The following is a 23,994-nucleotide window of genomic DNA, read 5'->3' on the forward strand; positions in this document are numbered from 1 at the left end:
AGATCTTGTCTTCCTGTATTGGCAGCGAAGTAGATCAAAAGCACCAGCCTTATCTCCCTGAGCAATAGTGGAGTAGGTTGAAGATTGTAAATCATGTCTCCCTAAGCAGTAGTGGAGTAGATCGAAGACGACGAATATTATCTTCTCAAGGTAATAAGGAAGCAGATTTAAGCCACCAGTCTTATCTCCTTGAGCAACAGTAGAGTAGGTTGAAGATTGTAGATCCTGTCTCCCTAGACAGTAGTGGAGCAGATCGAATACGGCAAATCTTATCTTCCCAAGGTAGTAGGGAAACTGATTTAAGCCACCAGTCCTATCTCCCTGAGCAGCAGTGGAGTAGATTAAAGATTGTAGATCATGTCTCCCTAAGCAGTAGTAGAGCAGATCAAAGACGACAAATCTTATCTTCCCAAGGTAGTAGGGAAGCAGATTTAGGCCACCAATTCTATCTCCCTGAGCAGCAGTAGAGTAGGTTGAAGATTGTAGATCCTGCCTCCCTAAGCAGTAGTGGAGTAGATCGAAGACGGTGAATCTTATCTTCCCAAGGTAGTAGGGAAGCAGATTTAAGCCACCAGTCCTATCTCCCTTAGTAGCAGTGGAGTAGATTGAAGATTGTAGATCATGTCTCCCTAAGCAGAAGTGGAGCAGATCAAAGACAGCGACTCTTATTTTCCTGGCTTTGCAGTGGAACAGATTAAAGCTAAAGATAGTGAATATTGTTTCCCTGGCATTGTAGTAGAATATATTAAAGCTGAAGTGGAGTGGATTAAAGATGAAGGCAGCGAATCCTATCTCCTTGGTGTTACAGTAGAACAGATTAAAGCTAAAGGTAGCGAATCTTGTTTCCCAAGGTAGTAGGGAAGCAGATTTAGGCCACCAATTCTATCTCCCTGAGCAGCAGTAGAGTAGGTTGAAGATTGTAGATCCTGCCTCCTTAAGCAGTTGTGGAGTAGATTGAAGACGGTGAATCTTATCTTCCCAAGGTAGTAGGGAAGCAGATTTAAGCCACCAGTCCTATCTCCCTTAGTAGCAGTGGAGTAGATTGAAGATTGTAGATCATGTCTCCCTAAGCAGTAGTGGAGCAGATCAAAGACAGCGACTCTTATTTTCCTAGCTTTGCAGTGGAACAGATTAAAGCTAAAGATAGCGAATCTTGTTTCCCTAGCATTGTAGTAGAATACATTAAAGCTGAAGTGGAGTGGATTAAAGATGAAGGCAGCGAATCCTATCTCCTTGGTGTTACAGTAGAACAGATTAAAGCTAAAGGTAGCGAATCTTGTTTCCCTGGCATTGCAGCAGAGCAGATTAAAGCTGAAGGCAGCGAATCTTATCTCCCTGGCGTTAAAGTTAAAGTCGTCATGGCGAATCTTATCTTCCTAAAGTTGCAGTGGGGTAGATTGAAGTCACTAATCTTATCCTCCTAAAGTTGCAGTGGGGCAGATTGATCGTACTAAGTCTTATCTCCCTGAAGTTGCAGTAGAGAAGACTGAAGATAGCGAATCCTATCCCCTTGGCATGACAGTGGAACATATTAAAGCTAAAGATAGCGAATCTTGTTTCCCTAGCATTGTAGTAGAATACATTAAAGCTGAAGTGGAGTGGATTAAAGATGAAGGCAGCGAATCCTATCTCCTTGGTGTTACAGTAGAACAGATTAAAGCTAAAGGTAGCGAATCTTGTTTCCCTGGCATTGCAGCAGAGCAGATTAAAGCTGAAGGCAGCGAATCTTATCTCCCTAGCGTTAAAGTTAAAGTCGTCATGGCGAATCTTATCTTCCTAAAGTTGCAGTGGGGTAGATTGAAGTCACTAATCTTATCCTCCTAAAGTTGCAGTGGGGCAGATTGATCGTACTAAGTCTTATCTCCCTGAAGTTGCAGTAGAGAAGACTGAAGATAGCGAATCCTATCCCCTTGGCATGACAGTGGAACATATTAAAGCTAAATGTAGCGAATCTTGTTTCCCTGCATTGCAGCGGAGCAGATTAAAGCTGAAGGCAACAAATCTTATCTCCCTAGCATTAAAATTGAAGAAAGTAAGTCTTATCCCTCTGAAGTTGCAGTGGGGTAGACTGAAGATGACAAATTTTATCTCCTTAAAGTTGCAGTAGAGCAGATTGAAGCCAACAAGTCTTATCTCCCTAAAGTTGTAGTGGAGCAGACTGACTAAACCAATCTTATCTCCCTAAAGTTGCAGTGGAGCAGATTAAAGTTACTAACCCTACCTCCCTGAAGTTGCAGTGGAGCGGATTAAAATGATGGATCTTATCTCCCTGAAGTTGTAATGGAGTAGATTGAAGACACCAGACTTATCTCATTGGCGTTATAGTGGAACAGATTAAAGCTAAAGGTAGCGAATCTTGTTTCCCTGGCATTGCAGCGGAGCAGATTAAAGCTGAAGGCAGCGAATCTTATCTCCCTGACGTTAAAATTGAAGAAAGTAAGTCTTATCCCCCTAAAGTTACAACGGGGCAAACTGAAGATAGCAAATATTATCTCCCTGAAGTTGCGGTGGAGCAGATTAAAGCTAACAAGTCTTATCTCTCTGAAGTTGCAGTGAAGCAAACTGACTATTCCAATCTTATTTCCCTAAAGTTGCAGTGGAACAAATTGAAGTTACTAGTCCTATCTCCCTGAAGCTGCAGTGAAGCGGATTAAAATGATGAATCTTATCTCTCTGAAGTTGCAGTAGAGCAAATTGCATCAGACTTTATTAAAGATACAAGTCTTACCTCACTGAGGTTGCAGTAGAGTAGACTGAAGATAGCATATCTTATCTCTCTGAAGTTGCAGTAGAGCAGATCACGACAAGTCCTATCTCCCTCAAGTTGCAGTGGAGCTAATTAAAATGATAAATCCTATACCTCTAAAGTTGCAGCAGGCCGGATTAAATCTACCATAATAAGTCTTATCTCCTTGAAGTTGCAGTGGAGCAGATTGAAGCTACTAATTCTATCACCCTAAAGTTACAGTGAAGCGGATTAAAATGATGAATCCTATACCTCTGAAGTTGCAGTAGGTCGGGTTAAATTTACCATGACAAGTCTTATCTCCCTGACGTTGCAGTGGAGCAAACTAAAACCACAAATCTCGTCCCCCTGAAGTTACAATAGAGTGGATTGAAGCTACAAGCCGTATCTCTCTAAAGTGCAATGGAGTGCATCGAAGCAACAAGACACAATGGACTTGAAAGAGGCTACTTGAAGAAGAAATGCACTAAGAAGTCAAGATTTGGCGAGACCAGGCAAAATTGGTCCTTCTTAAAAGTCTTTGCTTCATTCCCGTTACACGACAATGAGCAAATAGGGGCAACTATAATCAGCCCAATTTTCTCGGGCCCAATAAATGTCCAAATTACAAAGCAAAAACAACAGGCCAATATGGCCCAAATTCCCAACCCAAATAGAAGCCCAACAACCCACAAGCCCAATGTCCATTTTCAGAAAAAAGGTAGTAACCCTAACCCTAGGTGCGCCGCACCTAGGGTTTTCTGACCCCTCACTCGCTGCCACACCTCCTGCTCTGCCATCACTGCCACGGTCATGTCACCACCCCCCACTTGCACCATCTTTACGTGCAAACAATAAAAGAAGCAGCACCAACAGTAAGAACGAAGGCTATAAAAGTCGAAATACAATGTAAAAACGGGGTCTTTTTTTGTTTTTTCTCTTTTTTTTCATGAACATGAAATAAAAAACATAACACTTTCAAGGTGATATTTTATTTTCTGTTTTAGGTAATTATTTTGGTGATTTATTCTGATTTTTTTTATCTATTTTATTTTTTATATATATACGAAAATAACAAAAAAAGAAAGAAAAGGAAAATACTTACCTACGTCGCGCCGGAAGGGGGGAAGGCGAACGGTTTCCCCTTTTTTTTTCGAGTTCGGGCTGACCTTTCAAGGGATTCGGCCTTGAATCTGGGTTCTATGCGGATTAGCTTCAAACGGGGCTAAGAAAGGCCCGATTTTGCACCTTCGACCACCGCTTGCGGCGGAGCTACAGCGAAGGTACGCCGGAGCCTTTGGCCGGATCCTGGCCGGCGAGAGAGAGAAGGTTGAGGGGAAACCTTCATTTTTTTTCTAAAACATGGAAGAATGACCTTTTTTTTTAAAAAAAAATCTAACTTATATAGGGCTACCAAACGGCGTCGTTTAGGGTTGGCCCTGATAGCCCTAAAACGGCGTCGTTTCACTTCTAGACCCGGTGCGCGACCCCGACCTGCTACAAGATCCGTGCATTTTTAACTTTTGGGATATTTATCGCTTTGGTCCTTCCGCATTTTTTTATCTATTAATGTAGATTATTTTTATTTACAATTTTGACCCTATTATTTTTCTTTTATTTCGATTTGGTCCCCCATCAAAGTTGTGCGTTTTGGAGGCCAGGATAAATTTCCTTTTGGCCCTTCTACTTTCGCGCGCATCACGATTTAGTCCTTTTTTATGTTCTTCATTTTTGATTTCGGCCCTAAGGTTTTGTTTAGTTTCAATTTAGTCCTTTGTTTGGAATTTTAGTTATTTATTATTAAATTGATCATTTTAATATCATTATTACTATTATATTACATTGTTAATATTATTATAATTATTTACTCATTTATGTCTTATTAATTTCAAATTTTGTTATGTATATATACATACATACATTTTTTATAATATATATACATACATAATTTTTTTTTAATTTATATATATACATACCTATATATTATTTATACTTTATACTTTATATATATACATATATATATACACGCATATACATACATATTTTTTAATTTATATATATACATACATATATATCTCTTTACATTTTTAATTTTATTCATTTTCTTTATTGTTATTTACATGTTCATTATTATTTTGAAAGAACATTTTAATTCTATTCGTTTATTTACTTGCTATTATATGATTGATTTGTCTCTTATATTTATTTATTTCATTTTCGATGATTGTTCATATTATTCATACTTACATTATCGAATTCATTATTTTTTTGTTACAAGTATTAACATCGTGTTTTATTTCTACTATTTCGCATTAGATTAATTTTATTCAATGCATAAATTATGATTTTTGAATAAGCAAAATCTCGTATTTAGATTCAAGAAGGTCGTACCCTAACTTACGGGGTTTTGATTTTCACAATAAATCTAAATACATGAATCTTTTCAAACTCAAGTTTTAAACGATCTTGGGAATTAAGAAGAGATCGTGTCCTAACTTACTGTGCATGATCCCTTTTTTCTCTCAAGTTTTAAACGATCTCAGGAATTAAGAAAAGATCGTGTCCTAACTTACTGGGCATGATCCTATTTTTAGATCCGAGATAACTAAATATCTTTTAAATAAGTAAATATTTGGCATTCATTCGCGCAACGGGAATTCAAGACATTGTGTTCTAACTTACTGGATATAATTCTCTTTCTCGATTAACGTAAAATATGCTATTTTCCCGAAAATTCTCATCATTTCAATAAAGGATCGTATTTTAAATCTCTTTAAAGTTTTCAATCTTTGACACTAAGACATTAATTAATCAACTAGGTATCAATTTTGGGCATTACGAGAGTGCTAATTCTTCCTCCTACGTAACCGACTCCCGAACCCATTTTTTTGAATTTCGTAGACCAAAATCGTTGTTTTAATAAAATTAAATTGTTTATTAAAAACAACCACTTTTCAAGGTGGCCCGATCACACCTTATCAAAAAGGATTGGTGGCGACTCCCGTATTCATTTTCATTTTTAAAATCTAAGTCGACACCCCTTTTATCAAAAAAATAATTTCGACAGCTTGGCGACTCCGGTGGGGACCCAAAATATGTCATTTTCCCGAAAATTCTAAACATTTCAATAAAGGATCGTATTTTAAATCTCTTTAAAGTTTTCAATCTTCGACACTCAGACATTAATTAATCAACTAGGTATCAATTTTGGGCGTTACAAGGGTACTAATCATTCCTCGTACGTAACCGACTCCCGAACTCATTTTTCTGAATTTCATGGACCAAAATCGTTGTTTTAATAAAATTAAATTGTTTATTAAAAACAACCACTTTTCAAAGTGGCTTGATCACACCTTATCAAAAAGGATTGGTGGCGACTCTCGTATTCATTTTTATTTTTAAAATCCAAGTCGACACTCCTTTTATCAAAAAAATGGTTTCGACAGTTACAACGTATCAGTTCGTGTTCTCTATCCTGGTGGCTGACCCCTAATGGTGTAGCTTGACGTCCCATAGTATGGCTTGGCTTTTGTCAAATGTTTATATGTAGTTCTAATGAAGTGGAGCTTTATGCTCATTTGCTTGTAATGTTTTAAAAATCAATGAAAGTTTTGTTAAAAATATTATAAGTGCTTAAAATTTAGAATTAAATCAACTTATTCATGCAATAAATGTGTGGGATAAATGTTAAAAAATTAGATTTAATCTATATTTTAGTCATTGAAGTATATCGATTTTTTTTTACTTTGGTTCTTAAAGTTTTTTTGGCCCACTTTAGTTCCTAATGTTATCAAGCGTTCTCAATTCAGTCCCTAACGTTATCAAATGTTTTTGGTTTAGTCCTTTGGCCATAAAAAAAAAGTCATCCAATCTTATGTTGTCATGTGTCGTAAAATGACATCACTGTGACATCATCATAAAACCTTAAAAATATTTTAAAATTACTAAAATTATAAAAAAAATTACAAAAATTTATTAAAATTATTAGAGATAGAAAAAGATATAAATTATTAAAAAATATAAAAATTGATATAATCACAAAAAAGTTTACACAAAAGTATTAAAATTATTTAAAAATTACGAAATTTATTAAACTTATTAAAAATAAAAAATATATAAAATTACAAAAATTATTATAAAAATATAAAAATACTAAACTTTTTTTAAAAAAATATTAGAGATTTTAGTATTATTTTAAAAAATTTCCACCTTATTTTTAATATTTTTAGTTGGATTTGATTTTTTTTTTAGGAAGAAAAAGCTAAAAATCAAGAGAAAAAAAATCTGATTTGTCATTTTTCTATTGGAAAGGAATAAGGATAACGTGGAATCACAGTTTCATACCATCATTTCTCATACTTGAATCACAATCAAAATTTTATATGTATAATTACAACAAATTAAAATATTTCTAATGGCAAACTTTTGCTGACTAAGGGCAGTTCTTCATTGCTTAAAAAAAACACTTCTGACTTTAAAAGCACTTTTAAAAGAAAAGCTATGAAGAACAAGCTGCTTTTGGCTGAAATTTTTAACTTTTCAGAAGTGCTTTTTAAAAGCACTTCTGAAAAGGAGCTGAAAAGGAGAAACTAAAAATTTTAGCTTTTTCTCTCCCAAAAGCACTTTTGGTGTTTAATTACTTTTTTACCCCCCCAATAACATAGTATTTTTCTTTTTTTTTTCTTGGTGCTTAATTACAATTGTTTTAAAATCATTAATTAAAAATAAAAAAAATATTTTTTAAAATACTAATTACAAATATTTAATGGTTTTATTTAAATATTTAAAATATAGTCTATATATATCAAATTAAATTTTATAAATAATTAATATTTATTACTTAAAAATATTTACAATTTATATTTTATATATTAAAATATTAACAACAAGTTATAATAATTTTTTTATATTATTACTAAAATATAATAATATTAACTAATTTAAATATTATTTAAATGCATATTTGTTACTTGATAATAACATATTAAAAATGGACATTTTATTTCTCAAAGTTATTTTTTGATAACAATGCTAAATAGTCAAATTTTAAACTAAATTTTTTAAAAGTATTTTTTCACAACATTTTTCAAAAGTAATGAAAAACTGGCCCTAAATGATTCATGAGAGATCATCATCATATATCAACCAAATCATGTTTTTTTTTTTTTACAAATTGAAATAATTAAAGGGAAAACATTCATTAATTATATGGAATGCCCAACTACAAGCAACCTTAATCACTTAAATCTGTCCCTTAAATATATATATATCTTCCTTCAAATATCCAATCCAACCAATGTCTTACTGTCATCCAATCCTTCACCTAATTTGCCTTTTAACATTAAAAGGTGAAAAGATTGAAGAAAGGTTTCACATCTCCCATACTCAATTACAAGTTAAACCAAAAACACTTCAAGAAATGTGACAATTAAACTACATTTTTTTGAGACCAACAATAACCTAAGATTCAGCTTTAAAACTCAGATCATTTCAAAGAAGTGGGGGCTGTAATGTTCTTGTTTCTTGCATTTCTTTAATATTTTGCTTGAATGAAGACTGAGTGTACTTATGCAAATAAATGTTGGGTTTTGATTATGAATGGATATATAATATATGCAGTTGGTTGAAGAGATAGGATTTGATAAACAAGTGTTTGATAAGAATTTTAATCGCTGTTTTATACAAATCAAGACAATTATGTTTTTTTTATTTTATTTTTGAAAACATGGAAATAATTCGCAATATTCTATTTTCATTTCATTAATAAATATCTTTCATCAATTAATTAGGAAAACAAATCTTAATATTGAGAAAGAAAATCGATTTTGGACCCAATAGAGTAATTAGATTGAAAGTAAAATTATTACTTTTAATTCTTTTAGGGACAAAATGTAATTACGTTGTAATTTTCTATATTATGTTTGATAGTATAAATTGTAATTATGTAACTATATAGTTTTAAATTAAAAAAGAATACTAATTATTATAAAAATTATCGATACTATTTTGAGAAAAAAATTCAAACAAGTAAAAAAATTTAAATATCAAATCATATGAAATATAATAGTTGAAGAAAGTATTTGACAAGACAATTGTTAAAAAAATTAATAAGAAAAATGAACATGTTATGTAATTTTATTTAATTACTCTAACATTCTATATTTGTCGGATTGTTTTCTTTTTAACATTAAACATATTCTCCTTACTATCGAATTGAAGTATAAATAGTTAATAACAAACACTATGCGATTTAGTTAAATTAGTGTAATTAATTTATAATAAATATTATTTAATTATTTTGAAGATCAAAATACATGAAAATTTATTTTTTAATAAAAAATTAAATTAGTAAAAGAACATATAATTATTCCTTAAAAATTAAAATATATATTCTAAAACTAAAATATCATTATTATATAAAAGAAACTTTTTTAAACTTAAATAATATATTGGTATATTTGGAAAGCAGTATGATAATTAAATTTGAGTGTAATTGCATTAATTTAATGATATTCACTTTACAAATAAGGGCAAACTACCTATTTAGTCATCTAAGTTTACCAGTGTTCCGATTTTGGCCACCCATTTAAATATTTGATTATTTTAGTCACTCCAGTTAGATAAATTGTCAATTTTAGTCACTTCTATTAAATAAGTTGTAAATTTTAGTTATTTTACGGTTAAATGACTTTAGTCACTAGATAGAATGTTGATGTGATAATCTTTTAACTGGTATAATAACAAATTTAGCCCTTAACACTTTGAATATTTTGTCAATATAGTCTTAATTCTAAAAAAATTAATAAATTTAACTCTCAATATTCACACATTTTTTTCAATTTAGTCCAAATTCTAAAAATTCAAAATAAATAATTGAAAAGATATATTATTTATTATAAAAAGACATAAAAATAATATATATATATTTCTTAACTTTAAAATTTGAAATGTATATTTAATTGAATAACAATGATTTTTTTTTTAAAAAAAATTCTTATGTTTTCAGATAACAAATAAAACATCCTTTCTTTTGTTTAAACCCAAAACTTTCAATTACCTTAAACTCATTTCTAAGTTTTTAAAATTATAATGTTTTTGAATTTTAGAATTTGGACTAATTTGATAAAATGTACAAAGTGTTAAGGGATAAATTTATTATTATACCGATAAAAAGATTACCACATCAACATTTTGTTAGTGACCAAAGGCAAAGCATTTAATAGTAGAATAATTAAAATAAAAAATTTTAAATTGAATAACCAAAATAAGAACACTAATAAACTCGAGTGACTAAAAAAATAGTTTAACCTAAAGAATAATTACATTATTAGGTGATTTTTTAATAAAAGTTAAAAGTTTTTAGGCAAGTTAGCCCAACCTCTGAGAAGACCCAAACATTAAACAAGACAAGGACAGCATCAAGCTGCCTGCTTATGGTTGACCCTTTGAACCCCACGCGCTCATATTGGGAAGTAGGACCAATAATCCAGCTTTTCTTTTTGGCATCCTTTAACCTTGCACTTTGGAACCTATTGCTCATGTTCTGCCACTCTCATGGCTCTTTTTTTATTGTTCCCACCAGAAGCTAGAAGAAAAGGAAAAGAAAACCCAAATACCAATAGTGTTTTTTGACATTGGTTTATTTTGATAAATACTTAGATTAGATACCTTTCTCCCATTGTAAGGCTTTTTTCTTTCTAAAACTACAGCCTTTGGTAAGTTTCAAACACTCAAACTTTGGTAAATTTCTTCCCTTTATTGATAATGTAATGTTTTTTATGTTAGTGCAAAGGAAATGTTTTGCTTTGAACTTTTTTTGTTAGGCTGAAATTTTTTGGGTTTGGGGTTTTGAAGTTATGGTCTTTGAGTGCAGATATATGATCTGTGGGATGTTAGAAAGCAAAGAAAATAGTTGGGTTTTGGAACATGACCATTTGAAGATGTCTTGGTTTCACCATTATCATCAAATCAAGCAAAAAGATGGCTACTTTCAATACCCATCTCCTCTTCTTCCACCCCCTTATGCTCCTACTAGTTTTCATAAAGATTCAAGTCCTTCACCACCATCATCATCATCTGGTTCTAGAATCAGTCCAGCACTTCTTTTCATTATAGTAATCTTGGCTGTCTTGTTTTTCATCTCTGGTCTTTTACATCTACTTGTTAGATTCCTTACAAAACATCCACCTTCATCCACATCTTCACAATCTAATAGATACCCTGAAATCTCCACTTCTGATGCTCTCCAAAGACAGCTTCAACAACTGTTTCACCTCCATGATTCTGGGTTAGATCAAGCTTTCATTGATGCTTTACCTGTTTTCCACTACAAAGAAATTGTTGGTTTGAAAGAGCCTTTTGATTGTGCTGTTTGTTTGTGTGAATTTTCAGAGAAAGATAAGCTTAGATTGCTTCCTATGTGCAGCCATGCTTTCCATATCAATTGTATTGACACTTGGCTTTTGTCAAACTCAACATGCCCTCTCTGTAGGGGCACACTTTTCACTCCTGGGTTTTCAATGGAGAACCCAATGTTTGAATTTGATGAGATAAGGGAAGATGAAGGACTCCATGGTCAAAAAACAATGGAAATAGAAGAAATTGTAGTTGACAAAGGGGTGTTGCCTGTGAGACTAGGCAAATTCAAGAGGCTAGATGGTCAACCAAGGGAATCATTAGGTGAAACAAGTAGCAGCAATTTAGATGCAAGAAGGTGTTTTTCAATGGGTTCATATCAGTATGTGCTTGGTGCTTCAGATCTTAGGGTCACCCTCTCTTATGATAAACGCCATGGATGTGGATTTAAGCCATCAGTTGAAGGAAAAAAGATTAGCAGTGCAAGTAAAGGAGAGAGCTTTTCAGTTTCTAAGATATGGCTTTGGTCTAAGAAAGGAAAATTGTCAACTTCTTCTTCAGATGAACAAATGGGTATGCCTTCTTCTCTTAATACAGAACTACCACCATGGTTGGTTAAAACACAAGAAAAATGAATGTAATTTCTCTTAATAGTATCTGGTTTTAGCCATTGTTTAATTAGATCATGCTTGTTATATGTGCTTTTGCTTAGCTCCTCTGAAATTTTTTGATGTGCTAATTCTAATATCATGATTAGTTTACAATGATGATTTGCTCATTGTAACTTGAATGGAATGAGGGGATAGAATTCATGTAGGTAATCCCATGTTACTCGAACTTGTTTCTCGTATTATTTAGAGGGTCTTTGAGGGTCATACCGCTATAATCATGTCTGAAAATATGCCCGACATTACGGCCGTTTTCTTGCAGCTTCAGCTCAGTCCGCCGCCAACATTCGTTGCGATGAATCGCAACTGAAAAACACTTGTGCAACTGCAATTTTGAATCCCTCCCGTCTATGTAGTGTGACAAATTGTGTAGGTTATTTCATAGGTTAATTTTGGGTAAATGTACCATAGAGGCCCCTGTATTGGGAGTTAGATTGCATTTTGTCTCATTTATTCAAAAAATGGGCAAATTGGTTCTTATACGTTAGAATAAAGAGCAAACCGGTTCTTTCTGTTAAAAATTTCATCCATTTCTACTGTTAAAAATTAGCGTCACTAACGGAATAATCAGATAGTTACACAAGGCATGCCATGTGTATCTCATGCTGACGTATAGGAACAGTTTTTAACAGTAGAAATGGATGAAATTTTTAATAGAATGATCAATTTACTCTTTGATCTAATGTACAGGGTTTAATTTGTCAATTTTTTAAATTGAGGCAAAATGCAAATTGATTCGTAATATTATGCTCTAGTAAAAGGTTGATTAAGGGTGAGAAGGTTCTAATTTTACCACTTTTAGATCATGCCATTTTTCATTGTTTCTCTTGGGTTGTCTGTCCCATGTTATGTTACTCGAATTCGGGTATATCATTACACGCATGTTCGAATATAAATAAGACACGGGTATTTCGAAAAAAATGAAGAGTACTAGTTTCAAGTTTGAAGCATGCTGGGTGTCCCCTAACTTGTAGGAATCATAAATCAACTTCAAGGTGCAAACTTTTCATTCAATGTTTACTGTTTTTATGGCAAGACAGGCAATTTGATAGTTGGATTGATTATTTGCAATCAATTTCAACACTCCTATAAAAAGAAAAAGAAATCATGGTAGTGCTTTTGCTTTTTTTCTTTGGCTTTTGATGTGGTGCTTCAGTTTTTTTCCCCTTTGTCCCCATTTCTTTTTCTTTTTGAAAACTAAATATCAAATTCTACAACTTTAAGGATAATGTGCACTCAATCTGTTGTTTCTAAAGAGTGATCTTTGGCTTTGGAAGTGGGCAATTGATGGTGGGATCCATGAAAGCTCCCCCTTTTTTTCTTTCTTTCTTTGCTTAGAAAATGAATATCCAAGTGTTAATATCGGTATTCGCTTCGAATCCAAGTAGATAAAAAGGATCATGTAAACTCTTACAGTAGAACTCAGATTGTATTTTACTTTTTTTACTTAAAAAGTAAGCAAATTAGTTTTTATACATTAGTTTTCATACAATAACATTATTTCGAAACTAGAGCCTCGAAAAAAAAACCTTTAAAGGAAGAAAATAAGTTAATACATAGAAATATTTATACCAAGTATACCATCCCAACTTCTAATGTAGATGCATGAGAAATGCTTAAAGCATAAGTTGGCTCTCTAGAGTTTCTTCTCAAGAAATCATATCCATAATTTATCACTATTCTCTTCATCAAATTTGATCCTTTCTTTGCTCTTACATATGAATGCCCCAATATGAATGCCATGCCTGATTCCCTAGCTTCCATTAGTTCCCGCAATTCCTCTCTCGCCTCACTGTCGATCTGGGGACTTTCCGGGACCACAAACCTCACCCTTTTCCTTGGCTTCTCAGGGGACTTTGCGCTTACTATTTCGGATGAATCTTCATGATCATCACCACCATCTGCACAAATTGACACACCTTGTGAATTCGATGATGATGTCCCAATAACTGTCATTTTCTCATCGTTTTCCATTCTGGTAATATGTTCGGGCCGTTCTGACCGGATGAATTCCGCAATGCTGCAAGTGAGATCTTTCTCGAATTCAATATCATCTTTGTGAATATCTCGATATCCATACCGTGCAATACACCGATAAAGCCTATACCCTTTCGGACCAACTCTTCCGACTAGGAACCGTTCCCCGGGACTAACATGGGGCACTGGAACTGATTTGATGCAAAGAAACACTACTACTTGGTGGAAAGCTAGAAGGTTGGTGACAAAGTGAGAAAAAATAGCCGGGATCCCGGAAACTAGCTCGGTATGTATAAGCCCGATGCCTCGAACCCGAACGATACCCAAAGTAGGACCGAGAGCAAGGAGCCAATTTATTGAGACCTTATTCTGAACATCAAACTCGTATTTCTTTAGTGTTCCATAGTGCCAAACGTACATTATGACTGAAAAGATTAAAGCAAGGGCTATGGGAACCCAAGCCCCTTCAAGGAACTTCATGAGAGATGCTGAGAAATACAGTGCTTCAATGGAACCAAAGAAGAATAGAAAGAAAACAGCTAACAAGACACTTTTATGCCAGCATAACACAATAACCAGAGACATTAAGCATGTTGTAACCAACATAACTGTAATAACTGCCAAACCTGTCATATAAAAGAAGATGATGGTGTCAGATAATTGGAATAATCGAATTGAGATTGAACCGAGTTTAATAAAACCGACAATATGTACCAGAGGCATTCCCCATGCGTTTGGTGTCTCGGAAACCGATGGTTACAGCCAAGCATAAGAGCATCAAAGTCCAGTTGATCTGTGGGATGTAAATCTGGCCATGAATTTTGGATGAAGTGTGGATGATTTTGATCTTAGGGAAACAACCCAAAGCAGAACATTGTTTGATAATAGAAAATGTTCCAGTTATGATGGATTGACTTCCTACAACTGCTGCAAGTATGGCTATAACCAGAACTGGCCATCTTATTTTCTCTGAAAAACATCACCAATGGTGCCTAAGCTTAGCAAATAACAACTTTGAAGATCGAAGAACATCGGTTTCATCGAACACGTACCTGGTACGGACACGTAGAATCCGATCCTGTAGTCGGTTTCATTGATATGGTGCTTAGAAAGATAAGCAGCTTGGCCCATGTATGCAAGAATTAAAGAGGGGTAAACCACAAAGGTGAAAGCAACCTGCAGGACAATAATTTGGATCCTTGTTAAGTCACTGCATCAAATATTACGTAGGCATTGGGAAATAACTTGAATACAGAGGAAGTAGATGGTATTCTTCACCCTCTACCTATCAGTTGTTGATCAACAATGCATTCATGCATGCAACTAAGTTATGTATCCAACTCGAGTTTTAGCTAAGTTGATTCATATAATGATTTTTAAGAAGCGGTATTCAATAGGTTAGAATTCGAAAAAAAAAAAACTTATGAGCCTGAAAACAACTAAAATACCTTGATAGACAACTGTGAAAAATGTCCAAGATCAGCAAACATAGCTTCTGAGCCTGAAACAATGAGAAGATGAACATTAGCACAGGAAAATGGCAATCAAGTCAATGTCACAAGATATGGTAAAGTTCTGTGATACCGAGATTTGGGTTTAACTTGACACTAATACAAATGTTAAAAAGTTATTCCAAATATATAATTTTTTATGTATATTTAGAACATAGTATTAAAGTATCATATCTTCATATTCATATTCAAATATGTGTCGTATTAATAATGACAAATCAAAACTTGGTTATCATGTTAAAATCCATCCCACCGTTATAGGATTTTTTTTTTTAAGAATTGGATTTAAAACTAAGATGCCTAAATTATATATCAATATATATGAAATGATTGGTTGAGTTGGTATCACCCTCAATCAAGTCTTAACTCAACTAGAAAATTGTCAAAAGCACATTTATTTTATAAAGTTAATATATACAAAGTAATTGAACTTGACAATTTTTACCTATTTAGTACTTAAACTTTTTTTTTGGACCTAATTCATACCTAAACTTGAAAACCGTAAGTTAATTTAGTGTTTTTTACTTAATGACAAATTTGGCCACTAACATTTACTCATTTTGTCAAAATGGTCCTAATTATATTTTTGAGCTTTTTTATGCCATCAACCTTTGTTCTTTTTTTTCAAATTGCTTTTTTTAACAGATTTGATGAAAGTACCGTTAAAAAAGTTAACGGGGATGATGTGGAATTTCATATGTGGAATATTTTTAATGAGATATAATTTATTATTTAGATAACTCAATAAGATAATTACATGTGAAAAATAATAAAATAAATAATACATTAAATTTAAAAAATAACTCTCAATTTAAAGAAAATAAACGTAATTATCTAAAAAAATTAACTCAGTAGAAAAACTTCTCAGTAAACAAACGTATGAAAGATTGAAACCTTTTGAAAGAAAAGAAAAATTAAAACCTTGAATTTTTTGTCATGTGCCGTAATGTGAGGCTGCCCTATGCCGTCATGTTATTGATTGCCAGTGCCATATAAGCATGTGTTACTAGTTTTAGTTAGTTACCTAAAGAAAGTATCAAGTTGACTTCCAATTTTTAAGTTTAGGTACTATTTAGGTATAAAAGAAAATTTTATATAGATACCTCAATATATATTAGCTCTTTTAAACCAAAAATTATTTTTATATTTTAATAAATCTATATATATAATATGACAATAAAGGGATTTGACCCAATACATTATACTCTTCACTAATTTAATTTACCATTTCAATTAAAGTCATGTTTGCTTTTTTATATAGATTTTTTTTATATATTGTTACATAAATATTTTTACTCAATAATATATTTATATTTTCCTATTATCTATAATTAGATTATGGTAGAATGTGTGTGAAAATTTTATAAAATATTTTCCTATTCTCTATAATATATATTCATATATTTTATTTGTAATTTCTTATGTTTATAAGATATATATATATATTCAGTTTAGTTTTGTAAAATTTTGGAACAGGTTGGGGAAGGATTCAAGAATCGTTCTAGGGTCGGGGTCGAAGTTGAATGATAAAGTATTAAATATTGGTGGGTGGGTTGCCTATATATGACTAAAATTTTAGTCTGGGTTTAGATTTTTTCGAAATTTATTGGATTAAGTCGATTTTGGAGAGAGAAGACTGGATGAGTTTTCAACAGATTTGGTAGGAAAAAATTTACAGCTGGACGCGTTTTTTTGTTCAGTCAACAAAGCGCGTTCAACTGGACGTATTTTCTTTCTCTCCACCGTTTTCATTTAGAGACTTTAGGGTTTTTTAAAGCTTGGGTTTAGGATTCTTTTAAGGGTTTTTGTTTAGGTTTTGTAAGAGTTTTTGAAGTTTAAGGTTTAGGGTTTTTGTTTTAGGTCTTCATATTATTATTTTAGGAAATTTTTTATTTTTAACATTTTTATATATTCTTTAAGAATTTTTTATAATATTTATAGTTGGTGAAAAGTATAAATTTTAGAGTTGTTATAAATATTTTGAGTTTTATAAATAACATTATTTTTAAAATTTTGAAATTATTCTGAATCTTTTTTGTCATTATTGTGAGACCAATTTGGTAATTTTCAACACTGAGAGGTACCAAAAGGGAATTTACACCAATTTTTTATTTGAATTATTTGAATTGTAAAATTTAACTCGATTTGAAATTGAAGCTCGAACAAAACATGAGAGTGAACTAAGAGAATTGAGCGAGAATTAAGAGAGGATTGAGAATAAATTGAGAGAGAGTTGAGAATGAATTGAAAAAGTGAAAATTTTGGGGTTTAAATAGGAAAAAAAAATTAAAGTTAGGGGGAGGGAGTCATTGGAATTCAACCGTCAGGGGTAGCGGGAAATGCATCCAACTGGACGTGCCTTACTAACTCAGCAAGAAAACAGGTCTAACTAAACTCGTTTTCACAAAATCAGTCTAACTCGATAAAATTTAAAAAACGATCTGATCCAATAGTTTTTTTTTATTAAAATTCAGCATTTTTGAGTAATTCACCAAAAAGAATATGGCTATCCCATTGCCCTTCTTAGTCGCAAGGCTAAACAGAAAAATGGAGAAAATTGAAAACGGTTCCAATTGTAGTATTTGGTTCCACTTCAATTTCGTTTATTTTTTAAATATATTCTATTCAATTGAATTTTTGGTTCGCAAGCTAAAAAAATTGTTTTTATTTAATTTTTAAATTTTTTATAATATAAAAATAAATATTTTATATGCAAATGAGTGAAAATAACTTAAAACACTATATAAAAAATTATGTGTAAAAAACTTTAGAAATTGATGAACCAAACTTATCCGATATAGTGAAACTTGGTTAGATGGATTTGGTTTATATATATATATATTCGGTTCAACATTTTAAAAATCGAAGTAGACCAATTAGGTCGGGAACTAGCTGCTGTACCGGCTTGGAGAGTGACAAAATCATTTGACCCATAAACTGATACGAACTAGTTGAATCGGGCTAAAAATCACAATTGAATCAACTTTATAATTTTTAAACTAATTTTGAATGTTCAATAATTTATTTGTTTTAAATAAGATGATCCAATCAAATTAAAAATTGTTAGATTGATTAATTTGACTATCGATCCGGTTCTAAAAAAAGTGAGGATAATATAAGTAGAGTTGAGTTTGTACCTGTAATACAAAGCAAGATCCCACCAAGTGACATCCAACCTTTCTTTTGGGTCTTCTTCAAGAACTTGTACATGTAATATGGAGAGAGTGCTTGGTAGACATGGGGGTTCCATTCACAAATGTTGTAAATCCCAATTGCACTGATGCACAATAGCCATGTTATTACAACGGGTGCAAACAAGAACCCCACCCGGTTGGTCCCATAATGTTGGAGTGCAAACAAGAATACCAAAATGGCACAAGCTGCTGGAACTTCTACATCTGCACAATCAATGCACATAAATTAAGTAGGCTTCTTTTTTTTTAATCACCTAATTTAAGATGGTATTAGAGCTCTCGAGTTGATATCCTAACAGTCCCGAACCATTTCTTATTAGCTTGAGTTTTTACTAACGTGTTCAATGGTTAGATTATTCACTCAAGTATGAAATTTTTCCAGGCTTGAATAAAAATATTAAATTCGAAATATAGATTTAAGCATAAAAAAACCTTTACAAGTTTAAGTGATAAAATTTTAAAAAATTATATATTTATTTCTATAGCCTAAAAGGTACAGGCAGAATTAAAGTATTGATTCAAATCTCATATTTTTAAAGAAATATTTTTTTAATATTTTTACACTTCATATAATTTAAAAAAAAAATCATTTTGAATGAATTTTGGATAAATAATTATCCAGGTTCAATATAAAATTAGATAACTATTTATCCAAATTCATTTTAAATTTAAATTTTAAATGATCTTTTATTTACTGACGTGACAATTAATATTTACTGTCAATAATCACATTAGTGACATAACAGTCAAAAGATGAAAAACATTGGTTAAAAAACTTAATTAAATGCATTTTTTGCAAAAAAAAAAAAACCAAATTCGCAAAATTTAAAATACCAAAAGATTTTTTTTAATGTATTTCTCTGGTTATGATTCTTATCCTTAAAACAAAGTTAACTTTTTCTTGCATTACAACGACAGCTTAACACATGAAATTTGACACTTTCTATAATCTTCTTCTGATTTATGAAATCAAACTTCTTTTCTTAGCCACATGTTCCTCATTTAACCTTTTGTTTTTATTTTATATATATAAAGCTATCAACTTGATCCTCCACACCATCATCTACCTAATCATAATTAATTAGATTGAAAGTGATGAGTTTTATTAAAACAAGGAATCTGCCTTAAGCCCTTAATTACATTTTGTGGAGGCCCCACTCTAATGCAGAAGCTTATCACCATTTTGACAACCCCTACTTTGTCCTTATACTAAATAATTCACATTATATATTTGGGTTAATTTCATCAAACGTCCTTGAACTATTTCCTAAATTTTATATTAGTCCTAAACTTCAAAAACAGTTTACCTGAGTTCCCAAAATATAAGTAGGTTATTCTTTCAGCCTACTCATCAATTTAGGCGTTAAATGCGTAATCAAATCTAACGTAGAGTGTATTTAAGATACATGGGTCAAATTGTATGTACATGTGTGCTTACTGCATGGATAACATGGATCTACCATATTTTTTTGAAAAAATTGTCAATAAAAGTGAGAAGATTATTTTTTTTAATATGTTATATCCAAGCTGTTAATATAGTACAACACAGATGTATTCACAATTTGATTACATATTTTAAATATGCTTCAGCTCAAATTTAAGCTAACATTTAACACCGAAGCTAATGGAAGAACTTGATGGATAGAATTTTGAAGTTCAAGGACCAAGTTATACTCTCATTCATAGTTTGAGGATATCTGATGAAATTAACCGTATATATATATATTTGATACGCTGCTATGTATGTGTTTTCTTAATTATCAGTTCACTAAAACTAATGATCTGCAAATTGCAATGAGAAATACAAAATATGGCTTCTAAATTAGGAACTTACAACGATGTTGTTCTTTGGACATTGAAAGCTCGAATCCTGACACTGCTGAAAAAACTGCACAAACCAAGAAATCTCAGGTCACTAATGAATCCGAGTTTTAAAAAAAAAAAACCCAAAATTGAAAGTTGTACCAGAAATTGCAGGTGTGAGGACACCATCTCCAATGACCATGCAAGTCCCAATCAAAGCCAAAACAAGCAAAAGCCTTTGCAAAAGTTTGTGTTTCTCTAAAGTTGATTTCAAACTAGACCCTAAAAAGCTCTTACTAATTGATGAAATCCCATCTTTTTGGTACTCCGATAGTTCTTCATCTGCAAGCTGACAATTAGGCAATGAACAAAGCCTTGCATGTCTACAAAGCAATGAATACAAAGCAAAAGTGCCACCTTCACCATTATCATCAGCTTTGAGCACAATGAACACATATTTCAACAATGGCATCAATGTTAATGTCCAAAACACAAATGATAAAACCCCATAAATCTCCTCATTTGTCTCAGAGTGATGAATATCTTCAGCAAATGCACTTTTGTATACATATAAAGGGGAAGTACTTAAATCTCCATAAACAACACCTAAACTTTGATAAGCCAATGTTAATACATTCTTCCATGATTCCCTCTGCAAACACAAAACAAAAACAACTTAAAATGATTTTTTCTTTTTGAAGGTTTCATCCTAATGAATACCCAGTGTGCCACATGTCTTACCTTGTTCGGTCCAAAATCCATCCTAAAAACTGTCAATTGGACCACTCAAAATCCTTTCTTTCAGCAAGTGAAAAACCAAATACAAAGAACTAGGCAATGTAGACAAAACATCAAACACCTAACAGGTGAATAATCTTTTTAGAGAGAATGGTTTTCAGTGATAAAAGAATCAAAGAATATTATGGGGAATGTTTAGTTTTGAAGTGAGAAAACAAAGACAAGATGGCTAGAGAGGAAAGCAAATGGAGATATTTTGAAGATTAAAAACTTGGGTTTTTCTTTTGGCTCTCCATTTTGTTGGGTTTTTTTAGGAAGAAAAGAAAACTAAGTTTGTTTTTGTTTTGAGTGGGAAATTGAAGGACCAATTTGTAAACTGGGAATGCACTAACTAAAAATTGAATTTAATTTTTATTTTCTCTTTTTCTATGAAACCTAACTTTGACCACTCCCATTAATATCTCTTTTTTTTCTTTAATTGTTTTCCTGAAAGAGTTGATGAAACTGTTTAATTACTCTCTAAAAAATTGGGACCATCAAATTATGTGACTCAGAAAATTGTAATTCTTCTGTTTTCTGGTCATCAAATTTTTCAGAAGGAAAAAATATCACAAAAACTAAATTCACTAAATTATTAGTAAGTTTATGTTCTGGTTTTGGTCATTTAACTCCAAAAAGTTATAAATTAGTCACTGAACTCTTCAGAAATTTTCATTTAAATCATTCAACTATTCAAAAGTTTTTATTAAGGGTGCGTTTAGTATGGCTTCTAAGAAGCACTTTTGAGACAAAAACACTCTTACATAAGTTACTTTTTTGAGAGAAAAAGTGCTTCTCCCAAATAAAAAATTGGCCCAAAAGAATTTTATTGAGAAGCTGAAAATTTTAGCTTTTGAGAAAAAAAATATTTTTAAGAAGTATTGCTAAACTAAGCCTAAATCATTGGGCTATTTTTATTTATTTTTTATTTTTGCAAAAAGTCTAGTTAGCGAGCTCTAAGTGACAATTCGATAATCAATATGATGAATCAATACCAATGGACGAGTAGAAGAATATACCTTAGGTCAAAAATTGATCTGATGGTCATTGTCAGGATTGAAGAAGAAAGCTCTATTTGGATTTTGGTTCATAGATTTGCGACGTTCAAAGGTATTTTATGAAAAGAATGAATAAAGGGAGGATAGCTTTCAATTGGTGTAGACGCTGCAAACAGAGAAGGTCATACAACAATGATTTTAACATTCTAGTAACTCAAATGAAAACTTTCAACCATTTTGTAATTTTTTAAAGTTGATTGACCAAAACGTAAACTTATTAATAGTCACAGTTTAGTGACCTTAATTGTAGTTTATCCAAAAATAAAAGAAGACAAAATTGTATATATGATTCTATAAGCTGTTCTTTTTTTCCTTGCATGAAAAACATTTTGATTAAAGATAATACGCTTCAGAATAATTAAATTTACATTTTTTTACACTGATAATAATATTGATGCTAAATATATATAATATATTCATAAAACAAAATTAAAACATAACCATGAATAAAATTATGAAAATATCCAGAAAATCTGAATTTAGAATATTAAAAACACTAAATAAATTCTTTAAGCATGAATGCAAAGTAATGGTATATAGGATAGCTTTGGTTGTTAGAATAAATACTCCAAGAATCAGATGCATTTAAAACCAAAGGAAGTTGTGAAATTTCACAAGGATAGGAGCTCTGCAACTTTCAAGCTTTATTGTTCCAACAGTTGGAAAAATTGTAATTTATGGGAACTTTGAGGTATATTTTCAATTGGTAAAGGTGAAGAGTTGAATCATAAAATTATGGTTTCATATTCTACTTCATGAGACCTTTACAACGGTATATCATATGCTCAAAAAAGATTGAGTGATGAATGAGAAATGGATGTTTAAAGTAAGCTGCTTGTAAATATTTATTGAGGAAAAGAAAAGCTTAGATCCTACATTGGTTAAAGACCAAGTGTGAGATGTGTATATATATGAGAACCTACTTAAAAAATATTAAAATGACAAATCTTAGAACCTTGCCTTACGTGCAAGGGGGTACAAGTTTAAACCCGTTGGGGTTGGGGCACGCTCCCATGATGTGGGTGACCCAAAATGGACTTGCAAATATTTTGTATTCGATTTTGAAAGGAGATTTTATTTGAATTTGACTCTATTTGATTTGATTTTAATAAAAATGATTTAGTTGCCCTTTAAATGCCAGATTTTGTCTCCTTATATATGGATATTTTCAAAATTCCTCCATTTGGAATGCCTATAAAAGGTTAATACTTCTTCAGAATGTTTTGCTCAATCTCATTGTAGATTTAATGTAATTAATCTAACAAGTAAGCAACAATATATAATCTTGAGATTTGTATACGTAATTTATTGTAAGTTTTCTTTGTGGGTGTAAATAAGTGTGTTATCGATTTAGTATCTAAAAAAAATTTAGAGTTGAGTGATTTAAAATTTTAGGTGAAAAATGAGGTTGTTAATCTAATGTGTGTGTGTGTTAAAAGACGATAGTCCATTTATCTCTTTGGGAAAGGCTTCATAGATGCAAGGAAACCGAATTACGTAAACATCTATGTGTTTATCTTTGTTCTATCTCAGTCCCACAAGCAATTGGCACTACTAGTAGCATTGCTCCCCTATTTTGCAATTATCAACTATGTTCTTCAAGATTTATCAATTTTAACCCGAGTCTAAAAACTTAATCTTGATTAATCTCAACTCAATGTAAATTGACCATAAAATCTCGAATCCAAGACCATTTGAATTCGAGATGATTTCGACCCGAAATAATTCATAACTAAAATGATCTAAACATGAAATACTCGTATCTTAATTGTTAAACTCGCAAGAACCGAAAATTCCAATTGAAAATTCTTCATATTTTCTATATATTTAAATAATCATATCTCGGATAAAAGAATTAAGAAAAATAAAGAGCCATAACCAACTTTGGGACGCGGGATATTGTAGACACGGTGTGGCAAATTTTGG

At 31.7% G+C, this 23,994-nt stretch overlaps 2 protein-coding genes across 5 annotated transcripts; one reads left to right on the plus strand and one right to left on the minus strand.

The window, feature by feature from the left end:
- Positions 1-10,231: 10,231 nt before the first annotated feature.
- Positions 10,232-13,223, plus strand: LOC107892298 (RING-H2 finger protein ATL46). Of its 4 annotated transcripts, none has more exons than XM_041101656.1 (3): positions 10,232-11,012; positions 11,217-11,653; positions 12,011-13,223. In XM_041101656.1, exons 1-3 carry the CDS (start codon positions 10,582-10,584, stop codon positions 12,136-12,138), a joined length of 996 nt encoding a protein of 331 aa, XP_040957590.1. In that variant the 5' UTR covers positions 10,232-10,581; the 3' UTR covers positions 12,139-13,223. The 4 variants fall into 4 exon arrangements, with proteins under 4 accessions (XP_040957590.1, XP_016672821.1, XP_040957588.1 ...); XM_041101655.1 differs by having other exon boundaries at positions 10,237-10,440; positions 10,599-11,653; XM_016817332.2 differs by lacking the exon at positions 12,011-13,223 and having other exon boundaries at positions 10,235-10,440; positions 10,599-11,847.
- Positions 13,159-21,391, minus strand: LOC107892297 (potassium transporter 8). Its single transcript, XM_016817330.2, has 8 exons — positions 20,975-21,391; positions 20,396-20,885; positions 20,265-20,318; positions 18,374-18,634; positions 15,174-15,226; positions 14,778-14,901; positions 14,440-14,694; positions 13,159-14,351 (listed from the first exon to the last, which is right to left on the minus strand). Exons 1-8 carry the CDS (start codon positions 20,993-20,995, stop codon positions 13,315-13,317), a joined length of 2,295 nt encoding a protein of 764 aa, XP_016672819.1. The 5' UTR covers positions 20,996-21,391; the 3' UTR covers positions 13,159-13,314.
- Positions 21,392-23,994: the final 2,603 nt, after the last annotated feature.

This window comes from Gossypium hirsutum, chromosome D09 (genome assembly GCF_007990345.1).
Source record: "Gossypium hirsutum isolate 1008001.06 chromosome D09, Gossypium_hirsutum_v2.1, whole genome shotgun sequence".
In the NCBI taxonomy this organism is placed as follows: domain Eukaryota; kingdom Viridiplantae; phylum Streptophyta; class Magnoliopsida; order Malvales; family Malvaceae; genus Gossypium; species Gossypium hirsutum.

Bases quoted from the DNA above. Each gene is read 5' to 3' on its own strand.
- LOC107892298 (XM_041101654.1), top strand. From the start codon at position 10,582: ATGGTCTTTGAGTGCAGATATATGATCTGTGGGATGTTAGAAAGCAAA. The intron at 11,654-12,010 runs GTATGCCTTCTT...GTTTTCTTGCAG, and splicing joins TTCTTCAGATGAACAAATGG to CTTCAGCTCAGTCCGCCGCC.
- LOC107892297 (XM_016817330.2), bottom strand. From the start codon at position 20,995: ATGGATTTTGGACCGAACAAG. The intron at 20,319-20,395 runs GTACAACTTTCA...TGGTTTGTGCAG, and splicing joins CCTCACACCTGCAATTTCTG to TTTTTTCAGCAGTGTCAGGA. The intron at 15,227-18,373 runs GTACAAACTCAA...TCATTGTTTCAG, and splicing joins GATCTTGCTTTGTATTACAG to GCTCAGAAGCTATGTTTGCT.